Source organism: Podarcis pityusensis, assembly GCF_964106645.2.
Source record: "Podarcis pityusensis genome assembly, chromosome: 9".
NCBI lineage: Eukaryota > Metazoa > Chordata > Lepidosauria > Squamata > Lacertidae > Podarcis > Podarcis pityusensis.
Window position 1 is genome coordinate 38,651,427 of NC_138034.1, and position 26,098 is coordinate 38,677,524.

Genomic DNA, 26,098 nt, shown 5'->3' on the forward strand with positions numbered 1-26,098 from the left:
TGAGCATTGACTTGGTTTGCACATCACAGTAAGCCAAGCTGTAGCTTACTGGGACCACACCGGGCCCCGGAGAGAAGCTCGCAGCTGCTTTGCTCCTACCTGGTCTTTTACTCCTGTGCTGTGCCCTAGGTTTTCCACTAACCCTCTGGATTAATTTTTTTGTTGGGGGGTGTGGTGGGAGCAGGGAGAGGAAGAAGTTCCATTGCACAGGCAGAAAATAAAACCCACAGTAAACTATTTTGTTCACTTAATGTGGCAGTTTGCGCCTCTTGAGTTAACAACTTGAGTTAATTGAATTGTGCATACCAGCACTGGAATAAGGCCGTGACCCTGCATAACAAGTATGTTCAAAATGGCATATTTCACTCTCCGTTTATAATGTTCCAGGTTCCATGCACTTGATTTTTTAGTGAGCCATATGAAATGCTTTGCAGGTAGTCTTCCTCGTTTTTGGTAGAGAATCTAAAGCTCTGTAAATTGCTTCAAATTCTGAATAAAAGAAAATGTTTTGTATGTCATACGGCTTTGAAAGGGAATTGGAGAAATTTATGGAGTATACAGTAAGTATTAGCCACAATGTCTATGCTGTACCTCCACTATGGGAGCTAGAATGCCTCTTGACTACTGGCTGCTGGGAATTGCAAATGAGGAGGGTACTCAGGTCCTACTAGTTGGTTTCACATAAGCATCTGATGGACTGCAGAACTAGTTCATCCTTTGGCTGGATCCAGCAAGGCGTTTCCTACCTTCATACACCATAACTTATCGATTTTTTTCTCTAAACTTTTAAAAATTATATAGAGCAAGAAGAATCCTCTCTGCATGTCATGTTACGCTTAGGTCTATGCAGAGGCTACTCAGAACCAGGGCTTTTTTTCAGCCAGAACTCAGTTCCAGAACCTCTCAGGTGGGTTCTGGCACCTCACCATGCTATTCTAAGAGAATGAGGTACGTGTCTGTAGTGAGTTCCGGCACCTCTTTTTCTAGAAAAATAGCACTGTTCACAACACTGATGGCTTTAGTCCAAACATGTCCATTAAATTAAAGAGCTCTATTTGGAAGTGTGTAAAAATGGTTTTTCCCCACAAAGCTATGCATTCATGTTTAATTGTTAATTGGTGCAGACTATTGCAAACATTTTCCTAGCATCAGAAGTTGATACAGTTTCCTTTTGTGAACACTTTCATTAATGACAGACAGCACCAGTGTATAAACATGGCATTGTTATAATCATTTCCTCTAAGAGTATGTTGCCAAACTGTTATGGCAGCAGACAGGTGTTTGTAACTTGAACTGACACAGAAGCTGGTGTGGGACTTCTCTGAGTACTGCTATTACTGGGTAAAATTTCAGGTCAGTGGATATTGGAATCAGTACTTAAATTAGTACACGTAAAACAGATAGCTTAAAGGAAATGAGCAAAGGCCGTTTTTGTGAAATAAGGAGTACTTTGATCAAATTCAATGGAATTAATTGTATTTTTTTGTTCACTGTTTTTCTATACTGTACAAAATTAAGAAGGGTATTGTGAAGAAGCAGAATTAATTTACTTCCAAAGCAAAGTGTGCTTGATAAAATAAAGTGCGCTCTCTCTCTCCGTAATATATATGCAACCTAGAATAGCATTAGCTTTGTGTTGTGTTTTTTTGAGTTAAGAATGCGTCAAACCCAGAAGTGTTTACTTCTGGGTTTCGCTGCATGCACAGAAGCGTTCTGCGCAATTCGTGCATGCACAGAAGCGCTCTATCACACTTTGCACATGCGCAGAAGCGCCGCTCTGGTTACAAACTTTTCGGGGTGCGAAGAGCACCCCAGAATGGATCATGTCTGCAACCAGAGGTACCACTGTAGCAAATTAAGCTAAGCTTGACAAAAAAGAGTTACCTTGGCACCTTCAGTGGTGTGTTCATATTTCCGCCCCCTCACCCTTTGATAACTAATGGCCTGCAGTGCAATCCTATGCATGTTTACATGAAGATAAATCTCACTCTCTTTACAGGTACTTCCAGTAGGGATTGTAGCTTTGGTAATCTAAAACCTGTACAACATTTCCTATAGGATTTAATTGATTAAATTTTACATGCTACCAGTATATGTTTAGCTTAATGGTAGAAAAGCTTTGTATAGTTACGTGAGTTCTTCTCTTAAATTACATTTTAAAAACCTGTTAAAATATTAGTATACTTTTGAAGAATTTTAGAGAATCAGGTGGAGGTTTTCACATCTGAGTACAGTGGTGCCTCGAGTTACAATCGCCTCAGGTTACAAATGCTTTAGGTTACAAACTCCGCTAACCTGGAAGAGTTACCTCGAGTTGAAAACTTTGCCCCAGGATGAGAACGGAAATCGTGTGCCGGCGGCGCAGTGGCAGCAAGAGGCCCCATTAGTGAAAGCACGCCTCTAGTTAAGAACAGTTTCAGGTTAAGAACGGACCTCCGGAACGAATTAAGTTCGTAACTAGAGGTACCACTGTACAGGAGACTTGCAAATACGTTTTTTCTTCTTTCATTACCTCCAATGCCCATAAGATGGTGCTCATTCCCTTTTGCTTTTTATGTGGCAGATTTTTTTATGTTTATATGTTTGACACACATAATTACATACATTTTAACTTAAGACAGGGAGAAATCAGTTGTGCTGATCAAAGTTACATTGTTATATTAATAAAAGAATACCTGAAGACATTGTTTAATTGTGGAATAGTCTTAAGTAAACATGACCTAGTAACTAGTTAAAAAATGCAGCAATATTAGTTAACAGTGGTAATTAAAAGTATTGGACCATTTTCAAGAAATATCAGTATTGTTAAATTAATTAGAGAGTATTGTTGGGTCATTGTGGACATACGATCGCACCAGAATACTGTTTAACAGCACATATTCATAACAGGGCTTTCTTTAGCTATGTGTGTTATGCTTTTTAATAGTAAAAGGTAAAGGTAAAGGTACCCCTGCCCGTAAGGGCCAGTCTTGACAGACTCTAGGGTTGTGCGCACATCTCGCTTAAGAGGCCGGGGGCCAGCGCTGTCCGCAGACACTTCCGGGTCACGTGGCCAGCGTGACGAAGCTGCTCTGGCGAGCCAGCACCAGAGCAGCACATGGAAACGCCGTTTACCTTCCCGCTATAAAGCGGTACCTATTTATCTACTTGCACTTAAGGGTGCTTTCGAACTGCTAGGTGGGCAGGAGCTGGGACTGAACGACGGGAGCTCACCCCGCCGCGGGGATTCGAACCGCCGACCATGCGATCGGCAAGTCCTAGGAGCTGAGGTTTTACCCACAGCGCCACCCGCGTCCCTTTTTAATAGTACTGTATTTTTTAATAGTACTGTAGTCATATTCTGTACTCCAAAACCTCCCCCCTCAACAATAGCCATTTCCCTGATTAAGTTGATGCAGAAACTGTGGTCGTTCTATACTTGTATTCTGAAAGGCATGTGTATATTGCATTACATCTATAAGCATGCATACTTTTAGCACCCACATTATTTCTGTAATTGTAAATTGTTTAAAATGTTTTTAATAATATATTTTATTTTTCATACTGTGTTTTAATTGCTGTAATCCATCCTGGGATCATATGGTGAAGGGCTGGTAGTAAATTTAGTAGTAATTGTCCTCATCTTCATCCTTCATAATCTTTGAATGAAGGGCAGTATAGAAATTAATAATAATAATAATAATAATATAGAAACTGACCATAGGTTGGATCCAGAGTTATTCTGAGTAGAAGTCCATTTGCAATGTTGGCTTTTCTTATGCTTTCATGCCCCCTGTACCCTCCCCAAAAATATCTCTGAAGGAACCCAGCTACAGATTGTCTGAAAGAAAAAAGCCTGACCACTGCTCTTCAGGGTGAGATCTCTGTTCATGTTTTTATTACTTTTCAGTTGTATTTTCTGCATGCTTCTGAATAGAATGGAAATCTGGAAAATAAATTTAAAAATTCAGTTTTATATTCTAGATCTGTTCTGGGAATTTTAAGTAATTACAGACTGCCACATTGGACCTTTTTATTTTTATTTTTTTCTAATTGACTAAATGCTTCATAGGGTCCAGATGTATTGCACTTCCACTTCCTGCCTCTATACTTTCTCTTCACTGTGCAGAAAAAAAAGAAAAGTCTTGCTCAAATGTAACAGTTGGTGACAAAAGATTGATGAACTTAAATGACAAGTGGACTCTCCTTCCTTGGAGGTTTTTAAGCAGAAGTTTAGATGGCCACCTGTCATGTAAGATTTAGTTAAGATTCCTGCATTGCAGGAGGTTGGAGTAGATGACCCTTGGGATCCCTTCCAACTGTATGGTTCTATGATTCTGTCCTGGAATAACTAATGGAGATTGTCTAGTCTGGCATCCTAACCTAAAATACCATTGCCCCAAACATCCACTGATACAAACAGGTTGGCCCATCCTGTGATCTAGCACAATGTACTTGGTGTATGATTTCTTTGTTGGTTTCTGATGTCAAAGTCCTTTGGTCACATAATTGTGTACCTAGGGACAGGATCACTTGGACAAGTCATAGCTCTGCTGGTGTGTTGTAGCAAAAGCAAGTTTTGTAGCACCTTCAAAGACCAAACAGATTTAATGTTAGTGAGCTAGAGTCTTAGGGTTGTTGTTTTTTAAGGCATTTTATAGAAGTCCCCAGTGCTTCTAGCTTTGTGCTGTTGTGAGTTGACAACCTGCAGCACTGACTTTCCAATGTGTATCTCTGGAAGAAGGGAGGATGTGCCCACATACAGTACTATGGGCTGCACAGTGCATCATTTCCTGTATCTACTCAGAATCTGGCAGAAGGTTTGCTTCTGTGTAGGACATCAGCATACTGATGAGGTCATCAGTGCAATTTCCAAACAGAAGCATTTTTTAATTGCTCAAAGTAGTTACGGTACTTTTACCTGTATAAGTCAAGCTTTTTTTACTCAAAAAATAATGTTAAAAAACTGGGGTCATCTTATACACAGATAGTGCATGGGGGGGATAGGTGATTGGTTGCAGCCATGAGCTGCAGCTTGTAAGTGGTAATTTTGTGGGTGATTGGTGGCTGCGGCAAGGGCTGCTTTGGATTGGCTGCTGCTGCTGCGGTAATTGGGTGGCTGATTGGTTGCTGCGTGAAGTGCTGCTGTAGATTGGTTGGTGCGGCAATAGGGGATGTTGTGAGGGGGCAGGCGCTGGTATGATTCTGCAGCGTGAGTGATTATGAGCGTTTGTCTGTCGGGTTGGTGATTTCTGCATCCCCCCCCCTAAAAAAAAGCTCCACAACTATGGGCAATCATCCTCAAAAGAAGCTCAACAACTTTGGGCAATCATCCCCAGAAAAAGTTCAACAACTCTGGGCCATCTCCCCCCATTTTCTTAAATTTGAGTCCCCTAAAATAAGGGGCGTCTTATACACCGGGGGGAGTGTTATACATGAAAAAATACAGTACATAAATAGTGGGGACAGGGGAAGGGTGCAGAATCTGTAGTTTTTCAGGCAGTGGAAATCCTAAAATAAAGTTTACATTGTGTGCAAGACGACTTCTTCTTCTTCTCACATATGCAAGGATGTGCTGATGGTGCATTGGTTTTGTGTTATATCATGGTTTATTTAGGGGTTACTGATAACTGCTTTGCACAGGAAGTATACTTACTAGGACATACAAAATGTAAAATAAAAATAACATTTGAATAAACTCTGGACACAGTCTGATTACATTTATAGCAAGGCGGAGTATTTTAACTTTTTGTAACCTATGCTACTTAAGAATAGGGTATAAATTAGTTTTGAAGAAACAGTTTTTAAGAAACAAGAAAATGCAATTTTTTCACAGTTGTGATTTCTAGGATCAGAAAAGTTTCAAGGAGACCTACATTTAAACAATTAGCAAAGGAAACTTGACCTTTTAAACCTGTATTCTTAACATGTCATCTTAGTGAAAATATTTTTGTGTTTAAATGGGAGGGAACGGTTCCCAAACTAAATTGTAAGGCTGTGTATTCATCTGTAATGCAGTGTATGCACCTAAACCTATAAGCAGGGTGTGTGTGTGTGTGTGTGTGTGTGTGAGAGAGAGAGAGAGAGAGTGAGAGAGAGAGAGAGAGAGAGAAGAATGAGTGAGTGGCTTCATTTTTCCACACAATGATCTCAGATACTGCAGCTACAGCTGCAGCCTCTTCCTTTTTTGCCCACCAATATCCTGCGTTGTATTATAGCCTAAGACAATTGTGCTGGCCCCTAATTCAGAATTACTAAACCTTACATTTTCTTGCCTTTGTTTATATTGGACCATATTTTGTGTGGCACTTAGTGGAGTGCTTTCCACAGTATAGACCGGGGTAGGCAACCTGAGGCCCAGGGGCTGGATGCAGCCCAATCACCTTCTCAATCCAGCCTGTGGATGGTCTGGGAATCAGGGTGTTTTTACATGAGTAGAATGTGCCCTTTTATTTAAAATGCATCTCTGGGTTATTTGTGGGGCCTGCCTGGTGTTTTTACATGAGTAGAATGTGTGCTTTTATTTAAAATGCATCTCTGGGTTATTTGTGGGGCATAGGAATTCGTTCCATCCCCCCCCCCCAAATATACAGTGGTACCTTGGGTTAAGAACTTAATTCGTTCTGGAGGTCTGTTCTTAACCTGAAACTGTTCTTAACCTGAAGCACCACTTTAGCTAATGGGGCCTCCCGCTGCCGCCGCGCCGCCAGAACATGATTTCTGTTCTCACCCTGAAGCAAAGTTCTTAAACCGAGGTACTATTTCTGTGTTAACGGAGTCTGTAACCTGAAGCGTATGTAACCTGAAGCATATGTAACCCGAGGTACCACTGTAGTCTGCACCACCACATGGTCTGAAGGACGGTGGATCGGCCCACGGCTGAAAAAGGTTGCTCACCCCTGGTATAGACTGCAGACAGTGACATGCCCTTATAATCTCCTCTCCAGTCTTGTGCTGGTATTGGAACAGTATGCTGAGTAAAACATCCTGCACAGTACACTGTATATTTCTTCTCTGTATGGTGTCAAATGCACTAAGTACTGCCCCCCCACCTTTTTCTTTTGCAATAGCCGAGCAAGCTTACTTTGTGCTAATATTGAATTGGGGAAAGGATAATTAGTAACCATTGCTTTGCTTGTTTATATACTAAACAAATATTGGTTAGTCTGCTCATGATGGGCTCTTTTTAATCCTTAAACATTGCAGCTACTGTTCTCCCTTTAGGCATGATGATCCCTTTTCAAATGCCTGGGGTTTAAAGTGTGTCTATGACTGAGAAGTGCGCATCAAAGGCTCATCACCAGTTACTTATCACCACTACTCCAGACCTTCCCATATTCAGTGCAAATGTCCAAAGGGTTTTTAAGCATGTTCCAGTGAATGTGCTTAGAATTTCTCTTCATAGCTCTGCAATGAAATAAGGAATCCCTGAAGTGCAGTTGGTATGGGGTGGGGAATATATTTTATGTTGCAGGGCGCATGTTCACCCCACCCTCATTTTGCAACCTCCATCTCATGCATTTGCCACCCCCACCACTTGAAAATGTCTTTTTACCTTGTAAAGGAAGTCAAACAATATAAAAACAAACACTAAATTCCAACCAAAATAATTTCAATCCCCAAATGTTCTTTTGAGAAGCCATGTAACAAATGACTATAACCAATATATAGAGAGGCAGATTTTTAAAATATATCTCCTCATCAATTCATTCTGGGGAAGTTGTGGAAATGTGGCTTGGATTGTGACACATCTTGAAATTAACTCTGGACTCGGCAGAAGTCATCATGGTCAAACTGTTCTAGATTAGGGCTGTACATCCCCTAGGAGGATCATATTCACAGCTTGACAGTGTTTCTTGATGGCCAATGGAACTTTTACTCAGCATTAGCTGTGCCTGTATTTGGAGGGAGTAGATAAGGACCATGGTCACAGATCCCTTAATTACATCTAGATTGGATTCTGTAACACATTAAAGGGGCCTATCCATTAATATTGTTCGAAAATGTCAGCTGATTCAAAATGCTGTTGTGAGTTCTGACTATTGCCAAATTTGGGGGCCATGTTATTTCCTCTCCTCATTGTACCAGATGCATTGACAACTAGTGCTTAATTTAATGTGCTGTTGTTGCTTTTAAAGCTCTAAATGGTTTAGGATCCCAGTAGCTAAAGGACTGCTTCCCAATGTATAAATTTGCCCAATACTTTGGATTGTCTTCTAGTGAGACTTTCCCTTTTATGGTTACACAGTGCAAAATATATTGAGCAGCACAGTCCACATCACCTTACTTTCTTTTTAATTTGGGAAAAATGTGCATTGAGTTCTGAGGCATCTAGTATTGTTTGTCTGCAAATGTCTTAAACACTAGGCAATTAAAATATGTATTGTACCTTTTTTTAAAAGAACACAAGGCAAAATGTTTTCTTCTTCTCTAATTAGCTATGGACAACATAATCTAATTATATCTATAAATATGTTTTTTCTTTATTCCTTGCAAAGCATTTGGATGACAAATGCATGGAAGTTAAACAAATGTGTGATAACCCAACTTGACTATTTGGTAAATAGTAGGTGACTGGCTTCATACAAAAACACATTTGCAGATTACACAATTATCTACAGAAAAGTTCTGGTATCCCAAATGGTGGTAAATGTAAAAGAATGAAAGCTAGCAAAAGTAGCAGGTCTGAACAGCTTGTCACCCACAAAATGAAATGCAACCCACCAGCTATATATGGCTGTCACCAGAGGAACCTCCAGTTATTACTTCATGGCTGGCAGGGGGATTATCAATCACTTTGCAGGCCACAGTGCACATCTAGCTAACTTTATTTGGCCTTGTGGGTCACAGTTTGTGCAGGCCTACAGATGGTGGGCCACAGTTTGTCAGTGTTTTGAGTACCTTGTTAAGGGCCTATCCAAAGCATACTTGTGGTGATCAATTGATATGTTCCTCCTGCATTCCATTCCATTCTGTCTTTCTTATACTCATTTGTGTGTGGGACCTTCAGAACATGGGTGTGAGAGAAAACGTACACTATGGAAGTGTGTAGATTGGTGCAGGTGTTATAGTCCTTCCCAATTATTTCATTGTATGCCGTTTTTTGCCATGTAGCTTACACAAAACTAGAATTCTTGCACAAATGGTTTGTCAAAGCCTGATAAGTTGGAGTATATTCAGTGGCACCTCCATCACAATGGAGCGCAGGATGATAAAATAGTCATTAAAAACAAGCCATTCTCTGTATCCCTCTTAGAAAGAACGTTGGGGGAAATGTTATTGTAAGCCTCATCATTTGAGAAAACAAAACAAGGAAATTTTCAAGAAGAAATACCTATTTGTTATTTAAAAATTCATAAAACTGCCATTAATTCAATGTAGACAGTGGCTGGAAAAAAAACTTTAAACTTTTGTACCTTGAGGTTGTTTTTTTTAATGAACGGATATCTTTCCCATTTAAAGATTGAGGAAATTAAGTGGTTTGTCTACCTTTGCCAGTTATTTCATTCAAGCATCTCATGTGGCAGGTCTTTTTGAAGGTTATCCTCTTTCAGTAAAATCATCTTAGCTGGTCTTGAACATTGGGTTTTATCCAGTTGTGCACTAGCAAGTTTCCACAGATATAACAGGAGTTCTATTTGCGTGTCAAGGCCCTCAAGCCAACCACCCCATTAGAATAAAGAAATTCACACAGACACAGATTTTTTGTTTAAGGTAATTGGGCAAATTTTGGCCACAACTTTATTGATTACAGGAAATGTGAGCGGTATTGGCTTAGGCATTGGCAAAAGACTATATCGGACTCCTGCCCCCTTTGCAGGAAGTCTGTAAGGGTAAACCACCCAAAGGGGAGCTGCTTCGGGGGAACCCGCCTGCATCTCCCCGAGTGTTCCCAGAGGCCGGACATGGCCCTAGCCCCTCAAATGGACTTTGGACAGAATCCAGGCCCCAGATTTCTTTAACAGAATACCCTTGGACAATGGAAGGGCAGGCGATGGCCGACCTCCCCTTCCCCACTCAACAATAAGCCAATGCCTAACCACCAAACCTTACAAAGCTGTGACGATTGCTAAGATTTAGGCAAAAACCAAGTGGCCAGTGCCAATTTGCCAAATGGAAAAATTCCTACCTGGTCCCCGTCCCAAGACGGGCAACCAACCCAAAGTCCAAAGCAAGGCCAGAGGACACCTAAATTAAAGGGAGGGTGGGCGGGTGTACAGCAGCGCGAAGCTTTTATACTCCCCCCAATCACTCCACTCAAATTGATTGGGTGATAGCCCTGGGTAATCGTGGTGCCACCCTGTCGTGAGGGTAATGGCTCCACCCATGCCAGGATGAGGGGACTGGGTTGAGGGCCTGCCCGCAACCAGGACCATCTATTAAAATGATCTCACTTCCTCTTCTCCCCCTGGAGCTGATTTTGAGGTTGTATGGGAAGCTGGAGGGGACAGGAGAGGAAGAGGAAGGCTTGTGGCTTGCATGGAAGCTTGTTGCACCAGGCAGAGCTGCGGGGTTGGATTGGATAAGGCCCACAAACTTTAATGGGCTTTTGTAAAACAGTATTGTTTCTGCTAAATATAAATTTTAAGGTCACTTTAGGGTAGCCCATTGGTTACCTCTTCTTCAGGAAAGTTGCTAAAAGAGATCATGACAGTTGTTATCTTGAGAAAATGTCCACTGTATGCTTTCAGCCTTTGTTACTTCCAAGTTTGATTATTGCCATTCATTTCTAGGGGCTGTATCACTATATTTTCTTTTGGTCTATTATTATGTTCCTAATGAAATGTTGAGAAACCTCTATGAGTAGGCCTGTAAATTGATGTGGTGTACTAACAAATAGTTTCCATATATTCCTAGAGTGAAATGAACAGTAGGGAAACTAAAATAAGCAATACAGTACAGGTTTTCTTTTTGCTATGTGACTTTCATGTTACACAGAGTTTAAATTTAGAGTTATGTAACTTGAACTGCCTTTCTAGTAGATGTCATACAGTGATGGATTTCTGATTTTGAAAATATGTCACAACCATAAATCAGTAGTTTGCGAAGATTGCGCTAGCAAGCTATTAAAGAACATGGCGGTATTTACTATAGGTAAATGCAAATTTTTAAAGGACCTCTGTATCATAGTTTAAGTGATTTATTGGCTTTCAGTGCTCATGTATGAATCAGTGATGTAATGGATTTTGGAAATCTCATTTCCTATAGGAAGGCACATACTTTGCATATGACTTTAGGCAAGAATTTTACCTTGATGTACTTACGTCTGGATTAAACTAAGGTTACGAATTTGGTTATTTTGTGAGAGTGGGTTTTATATGTAGGGTGGTTCAATGTGGAAATTTGAATAGAAGGATAATGGATATGTTTAATATAACAACTTAATGTAGGATATTAAAATTACATCAAATTTAAGTAGCTTTTACTTCAGTCTCTGTAGTTGACTTGAAGCCTAAGACACGGGAACAGAAGTGTGCTGCTGCAACACGGTTTCCTGTTGCAGTCTCCTGCACCTTCTGAAAAACTCCTCTTAAAGATTGGGTGACCTTTGGGAACCACGTGATAAGAGGGCACAGGGCAAATCAATGAAAATCAATGCTTTCCACTCATGCAATAACACCGTTTTTTGGATCCAAATTCCAGAAGGATAGACATGTTCAATCTGCTGCAGCAAATTCAACGAAGAGTTTTAAGGTTCCTTCAAAGACATGCCATAAGCTTTTATGAATGAGAGTTGGCTTCATCAGATATGTTTAAAATAAATGTGACTATTGTGTTGTTTCAGACTTAACACTAAGCTAAGATTTGACACTACAAAATTGAATCTGTGTTTTACGCTCCCTTCTCTTGCCCACTAGTCTCACATACCCTGCTTTCCCCTCTTCATTTTGATTTTAACAAACCATGCATAGGCTGCTGTTATATCTGAAGTGGGCAAACCATGGTTTGGGCAAACCCTAGGGTGTCTGAAAGCTAGAGTTGCCCGGTTTATTGGTGATGGTGAGAATTTTGGTTGTTTCTATGGTTTGTTGTTCTAATTCTGTTATCCCTGTGCTTTCTGTGTAAGATGATGGGGGAGGAGAAAGAAAACTGAGAGGAGAAATCAGAGTACAATAGGTTGAAGAAAGCACAATGTGCAGACTTCAATAATTTGTGTACAGCCAGACCATACTTTGTATTTAAGTCTGAGCCAGCTGGTATGAAAATTAACTTTCATTAATATCAGCTAGGTTGTCCCTTTTCTTTCTTTCTTTCAACTAGAGATTCTGCAGCTTGCAGTGATTGCCTTGTATCTTGGATTAGGAAAGTTAAGATTGGCCAGCAGTCACAGATGTTAGTATTTATCATAGTGTATGCACCTTTTATGGTCTGATACATTTGTATCTTCCAGCATTTAAACCTGACATGAAAAACCCAATGAGCCTCAGGCATGTCTTGTCTTGCAGTTTACATAACTATGATCTGGGTAGCAATACATAATTTTTTAATGCCAACCAGTCACATGCTGTTTCATTCTAGTTTCAAGGTGAAATTTGACTGTGTGCATTATGCATACTTGTGTGAAAAGTAATATAAAGTTGTATTTGGAAAACATTTATGTATATTAAATTCTTTATTACCATTAAGGAAAAGTTTACGGTGTATAACACAGTACCTCTGCAGTGTTTTAAAATGTAAGGTGTTTTTTATACAACTTGTGTTGTGTGTTTCTGTTTGGCTCTGTGTATATTATTGAACTTTGTGTGCATTTTTTTAAAAGAAAGTTTCAATTTTTTTTTTATGTCTCCGTGCCCCAGTCTGGGTAATTAAAGGAACCTAAATTGGTATCTTCAAACAATGTAAATGACATCGTTATTTACTGTTATTTCAGAGGAAGCACACTAATTCTCATAATGGTTTATTTCTGTGGGGTTTTCTTCTAGACCAGTGTACTTAGAACAGTTGCACCTTCCTTCAGATCATACCTTAAATATATCAAATAAATATGTTTTAGATTGATTGGAGTTCACTTTCAGACAGGTTTTTGTTTGTAAGGTTCCTCAAATTAATGTCACATTATCACAGTAGCTGTCGTTAATTTAAAATCCTGTGACTGATATTTTGAACTCATAAACTGTTAATTAATAATGTAGATAGATATTGGTTTCTAGCTCTTAACTTGCCTAATTTCGCCTAACCATTATTTTGGTATATAATGATATTAGGTGTAAAGAAATCCCCCTGGATACTAGAGATTTTGGAGGGGGTGGAATTGGGGCTGAGACCCATAATCTACAAATGTAAACTACAAAAGGTTGTCATTGCTTCTTGAATTCATGCAGGTATTGATATATTTATGACTTATTTAAATTTACGAATAGCCAAGGCAAATATTAAAATGAAATGTAAAACTTATGAAGATGTATTTGAATGCTTCAAATGTGTTGCTTTAAAATCACTGCTGTATGCTTACACATTATACCACAATCTAGAGAGCGAAAATATTATGCCACCCTGTGGGTTGTTATAAAGATTGTTTATGAAGTTGAGCCTAAGACTTAAAATACATTGAATCGGGGAGTTCTGAAAAATGAACTGCATGACACGGGAGACCAAATCATGCTAAAGTGCAGGGAAAGACTATACATCAGTTCAAAGGCTACATTATTCAAAAAAATACAACCATAAAAAAGGTAATAAGATTACATCCTCACACTTCATGGCTAGTAAGGTGCATTAGGCTGCTCAGATATTCATAACTTACTGTGACATTTCACGAGATTACATTTTGCTCTGCACAGCCATTACTGCAGCTCGGATAATAACTAGCCAGTGTACGGACCAGGATTACGATCCGTGTCTTTGGCAACAAATTTGTGTCTTGAAGGTTGATCAGTCTCAAATTGCCATTAGAAAGGGTTAATATGACATACTGTATAGGTGTGCACTTATGTGGATCTATAATATTTTTGCATATTAACAGTATATCAAATTCACTACAAATTGCATGTAACTGTTTCCCATATTTTCTTAAAGTAATTTCATAAAACACTTAAATGAGGGAGATTTAAGTCTAGTGTCTGGTCCTAGGAGTGTTCTACTTCTAACGCTGCTGAATTATTTGTGTTTTGCAGATTAGATAGGAAAACTAATTTGTCAACTTCTTGGATGGGTAGTTACTGACAATAGTACATGTAGCCAAAAGTGAAAGATGGGTAGTAGAGAACTGAGGTGAAGGTGAGGTCATTTTAGTTAACAGCAGAATGTATGGCCTGTAAAGTGTTGGCATGGTAGTTGATGGTCACTTAAAACCAAATACATTAACTCATAGAAATGAACTTTAAGAAGCTAGTGAGCCAGGGATTTTTTCCCTAACAACTTTGCACTGTGCTTGACATTGGCAGAAAAGCTGAATAATTATTTCGTTGGTTCATAAGCATAAAATCATAAATGGCTTCCTTAAATTTTTTGCTTTCAAGATGTTGGCAGTTCTTTGCATGAATCTGCCTTTCTACTGAGCCCAAGTACTAGACTGTTGCTGTTGCATGCATAAAACGGTAAGGGTAGATTTTCTAGCCAGAAAACCAGCATTACTTTGTTATCACTTGTGACATGGCAGCAATATGTCAGTCAGGAGTTGCCCTCTGATCCGGGCACTACCATGGGAGGTAGTGAAAGTAGTCCTTTAGTTTCACTGCAAACCCTCCTAGGATTTATAGGTAAAAAAATAGCTTTAAATTGTGCCTGGACGCTGTTACACGATGTGTGTCTATTGACCATCCCTGCTAGGAACCTTCACTATCAGCAGCTTTCAAACACACCCCTAGGACTGACCCTCTCACCACTAGGCCAAAAGGTCTAGCCGGCCACATTCCAATTCCATTCACTTGTTTGACATTCGCCACGGCTGCAAATGGAGGCGGAAGAAAGTCATCACCTGCTACAAGTTGTTACCTGTGCCATTCTTCCTTCATTTCATTAATGAAATAAGAGTGAAAGAGGAGAAATATTTAAAGTTTTATTTATTTATTTATTTATTTATTTATTCATTCATTCTTTTCCATTATACGTGTATTCTGTTTAGGAATCTCAGATACACTCACTATAGCTTTCTAATCTTGAGGTGCATGACATCGTTGCTGATTTATGTTAAGAATGCTGAAAAATGTGCTTCCCAACATGTATATCTCTAACACTTCAGATCTTGAGTAATGAGTGGGAGCTGCTGGGATTCAGGGAAAAGCCAGGAAGAGTGACTGTTTTGGCAAATCTTATATCTGAATGAATATATTTTTAATGAAAAAATCCTATCTGATTAGTTTCTGTTTAGTAATAGATCTCTGCTGCTTACCCTCATATACCCAAGGGGTGTCATTCACTGAATTAAATACAGCTCTTGTGTGATAAACCCTGTCATCAGACGAGCTGGCAGGTGACATTGCAGGCTGGGTATTATGAGGCACTACTCATGATGATCTGTTGAAGAAACCACCAAGTGCTATGTAAAAGAACATAGCTAAGCAAGCCGGGAGTATAGATACACGGGCAGCAGTAGACTGGAGTCGGTACAATGGGGCAGTGAGAGCAGGAGAAGAGCAGTGTGTATAGGAGTGTTGTGTGTTTACTTGTCAGTAGAGTCCCGCTCAGATAAGTGTGCATAGGATTGCAGCCTTAGTCACGTTAGCCCCCTCAAAATAAGTGCAATGATCACTTTTCTATCCAATTCAATGGAACTTAAGTTTGGAGTAGCAACTGGGGAGTCACCTGTCAGCTCAACCACAATATACAGCAACAAAACCAGGAATTTGTGATCTTTCTAACTAAGGCCTCATTTCATACAAAAATGTGGTACTATTCTGAATTCCTAAACATTTTAAAAAGTAATCTGTTAATGCCAATGCACATAAAGTCCATCATTATTATATCCAACTCTGAAGGTATAGTACAGTGTTTTTAACCTGGTTTCAGTGGTGAGAGAAAAGACATTACAGGTGCACCAGGCATCTGTCTAGGCAGATGGGCAGCAGTCTACCCATAGAGAACAAATGGATGAATATAACCAGAATACAAGTTTAACAGAGCCAGGTCTACCCACAAATGATAGTCCTATTATCTGATGCCAGTTAGGTTTGTTTGTTTGTAGCATTCACCCTCTCACCCCCAAAATTCCTGTGGACACCTGTGGTAACCTACCGGTCATGTGTCAAAAGGAATGTTTCTAAAATTGCTCCTTGGAAAACAGTATTTGGGATCATATTTCTTACTCCGACATTGGCTTCCGATATACATTGATCATATACACTGATGCCTGTTGCTAGATGGTTAACGTAAAACGATGGAAACACGTGCGAGTGTAAGACCCATTGGACTCAATGAGTTGGATTCAAAACTAAGTGCACGTAATAGGGAGATTCCTGAAAACTGGGCAGAAGCAACTTCTTCAAGCAGGAGCTTCACTCATGGAAGGTGCTATGCCCAGGTTTTTTTGTGGTGGGGTGCTCACCTCATGTAGTAGAGCCCCTACCCCTCAGTGGAGCATTCTTGAGGACCTGGGGGACCTGCCATAGGGACGAGGGGTGACTAGCTTCCACCCACCCCATCACGTGCATATAACTCTGGATTAAACCCAGTAACACTTATTTCTAATTCGGCCTGCACTTATTTGATTGTGCAGTCTAAAGTTTCTAGTGGTGTCTGCTCATATCCTTACTATGTATCCCCAAAGATGGAATGCTGCTATTGTATGTTGTAAATCTTTTAAACATATAATTCTGGAGATAGAGAAAATCACTAATGTCTATTCTTTTCAAATTGAAGCTTGTAGGAGGTCACTTTGATCTGGAAATGAACTTTATTATACAAGATGGAGAGAGTATTACTTGCATGGTGGACTTGTTGGATAAATGTGATGTCACTTGCCAGGCTGAGGTATGGAGCATGTTTACAGCCATCTTGAAGAAAAGTATACGAAATCTCCAAATTTGCACAGAAGTGGGTCTTGTTGAGCACGTGCTCCAGAGGATTGATAAAGCTGACAATATGATTGCAGGTATGAATTTCCAGTCAGCTTAAAACTGGAAGTAACTGTGGTAGTGTCTTTAATTGACATAGAATCCTTTTTATAACATTTTTTGCTGGTAAAATAAAAAGTTGGGTATTAACCTAAATCTAATAATTTGCTTTTCTTAGATCTCCTAGTTGATATGCTGGGAGTATTAGCAAGCTACAGTGTGACAGTTCGAGAGTTAAAGCTGTACTTCAGCAAACTTCAGGGAGACAAAGGAAAATGGGTAAGTAGAACACTCTGCATTATCCAAAAAAGAGAGAAAAGATGTTTATTTCACTGAAACTGATTTCATTGACTTCATACATTGATTTCATACATATGGTTAATGAAAAGATTTGAACTTAGATGGAAGGCTGTAACCAGGCCAGTGTGTGGTTGTGTGACCTGTACTTGTTTGGAATTTTGTTGTTGTTGTTGTTAATTGAACATGCAGTTTAACATGTTCACTCAAGCGCCATAATCCCTGGAAATGACAGCTCTTAAGGGCCCATACACTTAACAGACATGTTATTTAGGCAACATTTGTATGCCATGGTATGGTGCCCTATCATGTGGTTGGTTCACTACCTTGGCACTGGATGGCAGAGCGGTGGGCATAAGTCTCATATTCTACATTGTAAGAACTCAATTGGCAACCAATACCATCCACTCAGAATGATGGTTCTAGACATCCAAGGCAAATAGGATTTATGAGATAATTTGTGTATGATAGCATTATTGTAATGTGCAAATCAGCAGAAGTGTTGTCTAAAGTTCATAGTTAATGTTCAATCGTGTTGCTGAATTTTATATTCAAATACTAAATACAAAAGAAATCGTTCTTTAAATAGCCACCACATGCTGGAAAGCTGTTGTCTGTGTTAAAGCACATGCCTCAGAAGTATGGTCCTGATGCCTTCTTCAACTTTCCAGGAAAAAGTGCTGCAGTAAGTAGTTATTTCCCCTATGTTTCTATTCTTTTTGCTTTAATTTATGTGTTTGGGTTGTTTTTTCCTACATGCTTTCATTAGGCTCCTTTAGTTCTAAGCACACTCAGATACAAGGCAATAAAAAGAACACAAATCTTTTCTCTTTCAACCTGCCCTCCTTCCACTCCCAGGTTTTAGAAACTTGAACATACACACATGTACGTGAATGTTAAATTTTTTATGTTCTTGATAAACATTTTATTGCTCAAGTATTTGTTTCTCTATGATAGTGGTTTGCTAATACCATACCATAAGGGCTGCTGTCCATTAACTGATGAAAACTCAGTTTATTGTATTGAAGTGTTTTAAATATAATGGCTTATAAGAACCTCATGGGTGGTTTGCCTAATTAAATGAACCTCATTTCAAGCCCTAGTCTCAGTAAGCAATGCTTTGAAAACACTTGGATGGGAATATTGCAACCATTGTTGTAGCTTTTAAAAATATTTTCAGAACAAGATTACTATACTGTACTGTACTGTGCTGGTGTGTGTGTGTGTGTGTGTGTGTGTGTGTTGCCTTTGCTGTTTCTTTGTGCTTCTTGATAACTTGACCAAGATAACTCTGTTTTGATGAGCAATATTTTCCTGGCCAAATTCCTAGGGAAGCTGCCACTTAACTCCAGGTGTTCTTAAAAAGAGCACGCTTTGCAGTAGGTGCATCTTACACTTATCAGAGTAAGTGGCTTCTTTAGATAGTTTGCCAAGTTGCTATGGTGGTTCTTCACTCCTGCCACGATTTGATAACAGGTAGATCGTCAGTGCCTTTCAAAAGGCATGGAATATGGTAGTCTGGAGGTCAAATGTTAATGAATTCCAGAACCATGCTTTGTTTTGTGCTGCTCCCTTAATTACTTCATGGCTTTTTAAATCATAACAAAAAAACTTATTAAAAAGTAAAAATAAAAATTGTACAATAGTTATTTTTATCCTTATGGACTGACTTCGTGTATCACATTGAAATAAAGGAATAACAATATAAAAGCATTGTAATATATATTGAACTGCAACATACAGATATTTTCTAATGTTGGCTAAGTGTATAAATAAAACATAAAAACTGATCTTACTAAGGATGAAATATATTAAGGAATAGTGTTTTGGTTAAAATGTTTTGCCCTCATGTACTTCAAGGAATGTTTTCCTCAGACATGTGAGTGGGTTACTGATATATCCTTTCTAGAAGATTTATGGTATTGTGTTTGGGCAGGAATAGCGACAGAGTTTAGCAACGTAATGCAAAGTTTGCTGACATTCAGGTTCATTTGTATCAATAATGTTGTCAGCATCTTTAAACCACAGAGTTACAGAAACCTTTCAGAAAACTAGTTTTTGATTTGAAGATTTGTCCTTGCAGCTTCCCCCTTAATAAAGGCAAATGCCTTCATGTCTGAGCTATCTTTCAGGCTAAAATAAAAAAGCACTTCTATTTGCAGCAAGTGTTGCCATCACTTGGGACAAAAGGGGACTTCTAGTTCTAGGATTAGCTATCATATGTAATAATTGTGGCTATTTTAAAGATTTTTTTTTCATGTGGAAGAGCACAAATATATTTTTTGTCTCACTATGATTTAAATGTGAAGAGGCAAACTTTGGTATGAATACTGTCACATCTAAATTGTATACACTTTTCCTTTGCATGCTTTCTGATTCTACAAATCAAATGACTTGCTCTGAAGTACCTCATTGCTTTATATAAACTTGTTTTTTCCCCTAGGCTATTGCCTTACCTCCTATAGCCAAATGGCCCTACCAGAATGGTTTTACTTTTCATACTTGGTTAAGAATGGATCCTGTAAATAATATCAATGTAGACAAGGATAAGCCTTACTTATATTGGTATGTATGCATTATTATGTCTTCTGAAATTTGTTTCATCTATGTCTACTTTTAAAGATTGCTTTCACTAACTACCTGTGAATAAATGGTGAATTTAACCATTTTTAAATAAATTGTTTCAGTTTTCGAACAAGCAAAGGACTCGGGTATTCTGCTCATTTTGTTGGAGGCTGTTTGGTTGTGACCTCAATTAAATCAAAAGGAAAAGGCTTCCAGCACTGTGTGAAATTTGATTTCAAGCCACAAAAGGTGAGTTCAGATGTGTTGTCCTGCAAATGCCCATTAAATGCATGCCATTAGACATTAGGTTTAAGTCTCTGCTCTACAGGAATTAATGGCCATTGGCTCTGGTGGTGTTATGATAACATTTGTTGTCATCTGGATGTTCTGAAATTTGGCTTTGAGGAGAGAAAAGAGAAGATTATGGCATATGAGTTTAGTTTACAGTTAAAGGAAAGAAAAGGTCTCTAAATATGGTATAAAAATGATGTTTAAAAGTAATAATCTGAAAACAGTCCTGGTTTTCTGTTACCTTTTCAGTGTGCTTTACTTTTTCATATGGCAACCTTGCTGTGTCCTTTTTATGCAGAATATTCAAGTTGAAAGGAATTTGCAGCTTTACCACACTGTTGATTAATTCTGAGGTTTTCTAGTTTGGCAGGCTCTTAAGTTTGAAGGGGTTTACCTCCTTGTAAATACCAACTGTTACCACAGCACACTAGTGAAAGCGTATAAGAGTAATGCCCACAAAAAATTAATCAGTTTTGGATGTGCTGGTTTGGTTTATGGTCATTATATTTTAAGCATTTTGGTGGCAATATTGCTGCTTATTCTAATGAGGATGGCCATATGTCCTACTTTACAGAGGACAGTATTCTGTCCTCTGTAAAGGGAGGTCAGTCTTCTGTTGAGGGCTGTACCATCCAAACCTGATTCAAGATAAAGAACCTTAAAAAGAGACATTAGGGGCTGTGACATTGCCAGTGCTTTGCAGACTGAACAGCAACCTAAGTCACCTGATGCCTTCTAAATTATGGTGAGATGTATTTCTAATTAAATTACAGCAGTTATTTTAGAATTGACACATACATATAAATTGTCATATGCAAACTTTGTGTCTTCTTTTGTTCCCCTTGTTAGGGAAATGTGTGTGATGGAAGTTCTCTATATATTTTTCTAACTAATGCAGAATTTTCAACAGGTGAAAAAAAATTCTTTAAATTTAGTTTAACTCTTCTAAATTTCTTATGTAGTGGTACATGGTTACTATAGTGCATATCTATAACCGTTGGAAGAACAGTGAACTCAGATGTTATGTGAATGGGGAACTTGCATCTTATGGAGAGATAACATGGTTTGTCAATACCAGTGACGTAAGTAACTTGCTACACCAAAAGGTGTCCCTCTTTCTTTTTGATGCTTAATTTGAGGTAGAATGTCAGTGGAGAAGCAGTACAATCAGCATGGAAATTGGTGAGATCTTGCCCAAAATTGGCACTGATGCCAGTGGAAGTGGCAGGGAAGGCAAGGTGTTCACAGGGGCGCCTCCTGAAGAGGTGGCCTTGCCCCAGCTAATGGCTGAGCTGGTACTGTTGGTGACCCTCATATGTCATCCTTAGCCCTCCAAAGGTGGAGGAAGTTAGCAATACTGCCCACTGGCCAGATTCTGTTCTTCACCCCTATTCTGCCAGTTCTTGATATCTCCAGTTTTGACTACATCAGCCTGGCTAGTGCTTTAATCTGCCTTCGTGATCTTGCATATGAGCCCTAAGTTGTCTCCCCTAAATAAACACCTCTGCCATCGTTTACTTTTGTCTAGTCCCAGTCACTGAAGTGAATTACCATATTTATTCACCCATAAATATTGTATTGAAGTTGTAGGGATGATACGCTGTTTCATAATCTGCAGGCAAAAGCAGGTAAAATTGTGGTTGCATAACACAAAGTTAATGTCTACATCCTGGAAATATGAAAGATTGCCCTGGATATTTTAAGAATTGCTACAGTGTATTTTGTGTCTAAAATGATTTTAAAAAGTCAGTATAGTCTGTTACAAATGGCAGCAGCTCTTTAAAATCTTAGGCAGAGGTCTTTCCTGTTAACTTGATATATTTTTTTTAAAAAACGTGAGGGATTGAAACTTGGACCTCTCATATACAAAGCATATGCTCTATGCCGGAACCAAACTTACCCTTCACATTGTACTTAATAGTCAAGTGTGAAGAGGGATGGAGAATTAACCATGATCAAATATAATTTTGCAGGCTATATCTTATAGCCCTAATGGATTAGATCATAGATGTGCACATGAGCACAGGGGACTTTCCCCTTGACTTCTGTGTCAGTTGGGTTTTCACATGCACACCTCATATAACCTACATGATGTTGATGAGAGTGGGTACATCCCTTCTCTGCCACACCGCCTGGTATTCATGTATGTGCATCAAAGCCATACATCATATTGAAACTTGGATGTATATTCTTACCTTCCAAAAGAGAACCACGCTAACATAGATCCCATTTATATTATTCCTTAATATTTTGTTCTCTTTCCTAGACATTTGATAAATGTTTCCTGGGTTCTTCAGAAACAGCAGATGCCAATCGAGTGTTTTGTGGCCAGATGACAGCTGTCTATCTTTTCAGTGAGGCTCTCAACGCTGCTCAGATTTTTGCTATTTATCAGCTTGGTCTTGGATACAAGGTATTTATTGTCTCAATATAGTCTCAATACAATCTTACTGTATTCCGGTGTTTCTGGTTTCAGTAAAGAGCTAATACAGACACTTTAGTTTGTTATGCATTTTCCTTAAAAAGTTTTAAACTCTCCTATGAAAGTTATGTGTGGGTTGTCAAATATCTTGTTTTGCATTTGCACAAACCACCTGCAGAGCTATCAAGCTAAACTGCAAAACAGAAATAACTTTTTACATCCAAACCACTGTTATGAATATAAGCAAATAAGTTTTTATTCATGACTGTGTCTAAAGACACTATACTAGTCTTCTTTTCTGTTACAAAATAAGAAAAGCAAAATCTTTCATGCTTTAAAAGAAAACACTGTTTAAAACATATGTCTAGAAAATTAAAAGAACTACAATGACCTTGGACCACAAATTAATGAATTTTATTTAGAAAAATGCACCTCAGATCTCCATGGTTAAGCTGTCTTGAAATATTTCACATGTGGAAGTTTTATTTCCAACTGGATTCTAGCCTACTTTACCTTTTGTTTCTATTCTAGGGAACTTTTAAATTCAAGGGAGAAAGTGACCTCTTCCTTGCTGACCATCACAAACTGTTACTGTATGACGGGAAACTTTCTAATTGTATTGCCTTTACATACAATCCAAGGGCTACAGATGCACAGCTCTGCCTAGAATCATCACCCAAGGATAACCCTTCCATCTTTGTACATTCACCACATGCCCTCATGCTGCAGGTATTTTAGCATTGGTTTCAACTCCAAGGAGGGGTGGATTTCCTTTGTTTTCTTTGCCTTGGATACTTTTGTGTTCTGTTTGACTGTGAGTCCTTTAAAGCACTCAGGTCCATCTGTTTTGTTTATTTATTTAGATTTACAGCCTGCTCAGTCGCCAAATGTAGTTGTTTTGTAGAGTGCAGTCATAACGCTCTCTCTCCTGCCTTCCTCAAAGCTGAACAGGCCCAGTGCTTTGTATTTCTGATAGATTTTCCATTCCTGAAGTTGTTTTAACTGCTTTTCTTTTGAAGTTTATTGTCACACATCTTTAAGTTCCCCCACACTCTGTGTCATTTCAACAAGGTAACCGTTTAATTTTTAGAGATCCTATTGAAGCATTCAGGTCACATTTTGAATGCTTCAAAGTAGTTAAACAAATGCAATATCCATTTGTAATTTGTACAAACTTGGTATTAACAGGATGTAAAAGCAGTCATAACCCATTCAATCCAAAGTGCAATGCATTCAATTGGAGGAGTGCAGGTGCTTTTTCCTCTGTTTGCACAGCTGGACTATAGGCAATATTCATTGGATCAACCTGACACAACTGTTTGGTAAGACCTTTTATTTGCTCTTCAGATTGCCAATTTGTTTTGCGATGTCTATTGCATTCTAGAGAAACTAGCACTCTACAGTAGTATACAATTTCTTATGCCTGACCTTTCAGTTAGCCTATTAACTGTTATTCTGCTGTCTAAGTTGGGAGAAGTGTTTTCTAGATAGAGTAAGCTGACAATAAAATGCACACTAAATGATGGACATGCACATCTAAATATAGCCAAGGTGAAGATGTTGTGAGAGGAAGTTTCCCCTTATGGGGGGAAATTACCTCCAAATAATGCAATTATATTGCAGCATTGGGAACATTATTTATATTTTCAAGGTTAGATCATTTTAAATCTCTTGTGCAGAGAAGACCTTGAGATGAAGTCAAGATTACTGGCACCAGGTCTTCTACACAAATGTGTACATCATTCAGTAGCTATGTAATTTATGGAGTAGTGGGGATATGGAAAATCTCTTTCTCGAGGATGAATTCCTTCCTGTCAAGGGGGGGGGGGCTATTTTTTACAGAGCTGCTGGTTCCAACCAAGGAGAGTTTATCTTCCTGGCCCAGTGCTTGATCAGTGAAAGATGTCTTGTATATCTAGACTACTTCAACTTCACTATGGGACTGTCAAAAGGAAAGGCTAGGTGTTTTCAGACGACTAATGATGATGTTTTGTGGTAAAAGCCATAAAAGGTGCCTGTATTATAATGTGTGTATGTTTTATACAGTATCTTTCTCAAAGTATTGCTATTTCTATCTGTTGTAGAAAGAACAGGTTAAGGAAAAAATGTTAGGAATGTGGAGTGTGACTCTTAAAATTCCTCAAAAATACAGCTACGCAAATCCCTTGCCCTAGCCTTCCATTTATACTGTCATTTGCCTGTCAATTCAATCTTCTGATTTTACGCTTTTTACTGTTACCTAAGATTTCTAAGGTCGTTGCAATCATTGAGCCTTGCTTCAGATATTAACAAATCAAGGAGGTAATTGGAAGTGTATGCTTTTGCAATTCTCACTTCCTGTGCACTCTTCAGTTGTCCTTTAGGAGACTTAATGAGACTGAGAGTAAATTGCCTATGATACAAAAGTGCTCTTTAGTGAGTAGAAAACCTCTTCTGCTTACAGAAGTGTAATTTCTGACTTTGCTGATGATCACTGCATGGGAACAGTGAACTAGTGAACTGAAATCCAGAAACGATGATCCTGTTATAGCAATCCCTTCTTACAACCATTTGTTACAAGACAAATATTTTAATTCCTTACATGTTTACAAAGCAAGTCCCAATGGATTTAACACAAATAAAACCCCATTGCAGAGCAAGATTTGCCTTGCTTTGTTAAAACATGGGACACCTCTCATATACCTAGATACTGCCGTGTGAATCATGTATCATTTTTTGTGTACTGTGATGTACTCTATTTCTTTGAATCCAGCAATCACCACTGGGTGATTGTGGGGATATGACGACAAACTAATAGGATGCATAAATTTAATAATGTTCAAAAAGTAGTATGTGAATTGAGGAAATAGATTGTTATTACAAGTCTAATGTACTAATCTGCTATTAAACACTATAAACTGCAGTATTTCAATACAATGTGTCTTCCAGTTCCATTCTGTTGGCTTTCATCATGGAGTTGCTGAAGAACTCAATTGCTATGCAAGAACAAATGCTTTCTTGTAAGGGCTTCCTTGTAATAGGATACAGTCTTGAAAAGGTAAATGAAGCCTGTTGCTTGCTTTTCTCTCTCTTTTAATCTGCATTAAATATGTTTCATGTTTTGGTCACATAAATCACTATCTATATGTTGTCTTAAACACATTCCTTTTCTCTTTCTGCAGTCTTCCAAAGCACACATTAGCAGAGCTGTTCTTGAACTTTGTCTTGCCTTTGCTAAGTATCTGAGCAATTTGCACAATGGTGTGCCCTTGCTGAAGCAACTGTGTGATCATATTCTCCTTAACCCTGCAATATGGATTCATACTCCAGCCAAGGTAAAGCATTTTCAATTCATGGAGATGGCATGAAAGTATCTAAGGTCTTGTAGACATCTTAGACCCTAGTTCTAAGGGAATATTTCCTTTACACATGAATTTACTTAGCTTCCTTTTATTTATTATGTATATTTATTAGTCACCTGTTTAACCTAGTGCTACACAATTCAAGGACGCGGGTGGCGCTGTGGGTTAAACCACAGAGCCTAGGACTTGCCAATCAGAAGGTCGGCAGTTCG

General features: G+C 38.7%; 1 protein-coding gene across 4 annotated transcripts in view; it reads left to right on the top strand.

The window, feature by feature from the left end:
• LRBA (LPS responsive beige-like anchor protein) overlaps positions 1-26,098 on the top strand; it is a 360,426-nt gene that overhangs the window by 16,743 nt on the left and 317,585 nt on the right. For all 4 annotated transcript variants that reach the window (XM_081021326.1, XM_081021329.1, XM_081021328.1 and 1 more), the window contains exons 3-13: positions 16,777-17,008; positions 17,149-17,249; positions 17,857-17,952; positions 19,711-19,832; positions 19,955-20,081; positions 21,086-21,205; positions 22,390-22,536; positions 23,077-23,274; positions 23,734-23,867; positions 25,474-25,582; positions 25,707-25,859. In XM_081021326.1, coding sequence (XP_080877452.1) covers positions 16,777-17,008; positions 17,149-17,249; positions 17,857-17,952; positions 19,711-19,832; positions 19,955-20,081; positions 21,086-21,205; positions 22,390-22,536; positions 23,077-23,274; positions 23,734-23,867; positions 25,474-25,582; positions 25,707-25,859 — 1,539 coding nt within the window. The remainder of the gene's footprint in view (positions 1-16,776; positions 17,009-17,148; positions 17,250-17,856; positions 17,953-19,710; positions 19,833-19,954; positions 20,082-21,085; positions 21,206-22,389; positions 22,537-23,076; positions 23,275-23,733; positions 23,868-25,473; positions 25,583-25,706; positions 25,860-26,098) is intronic.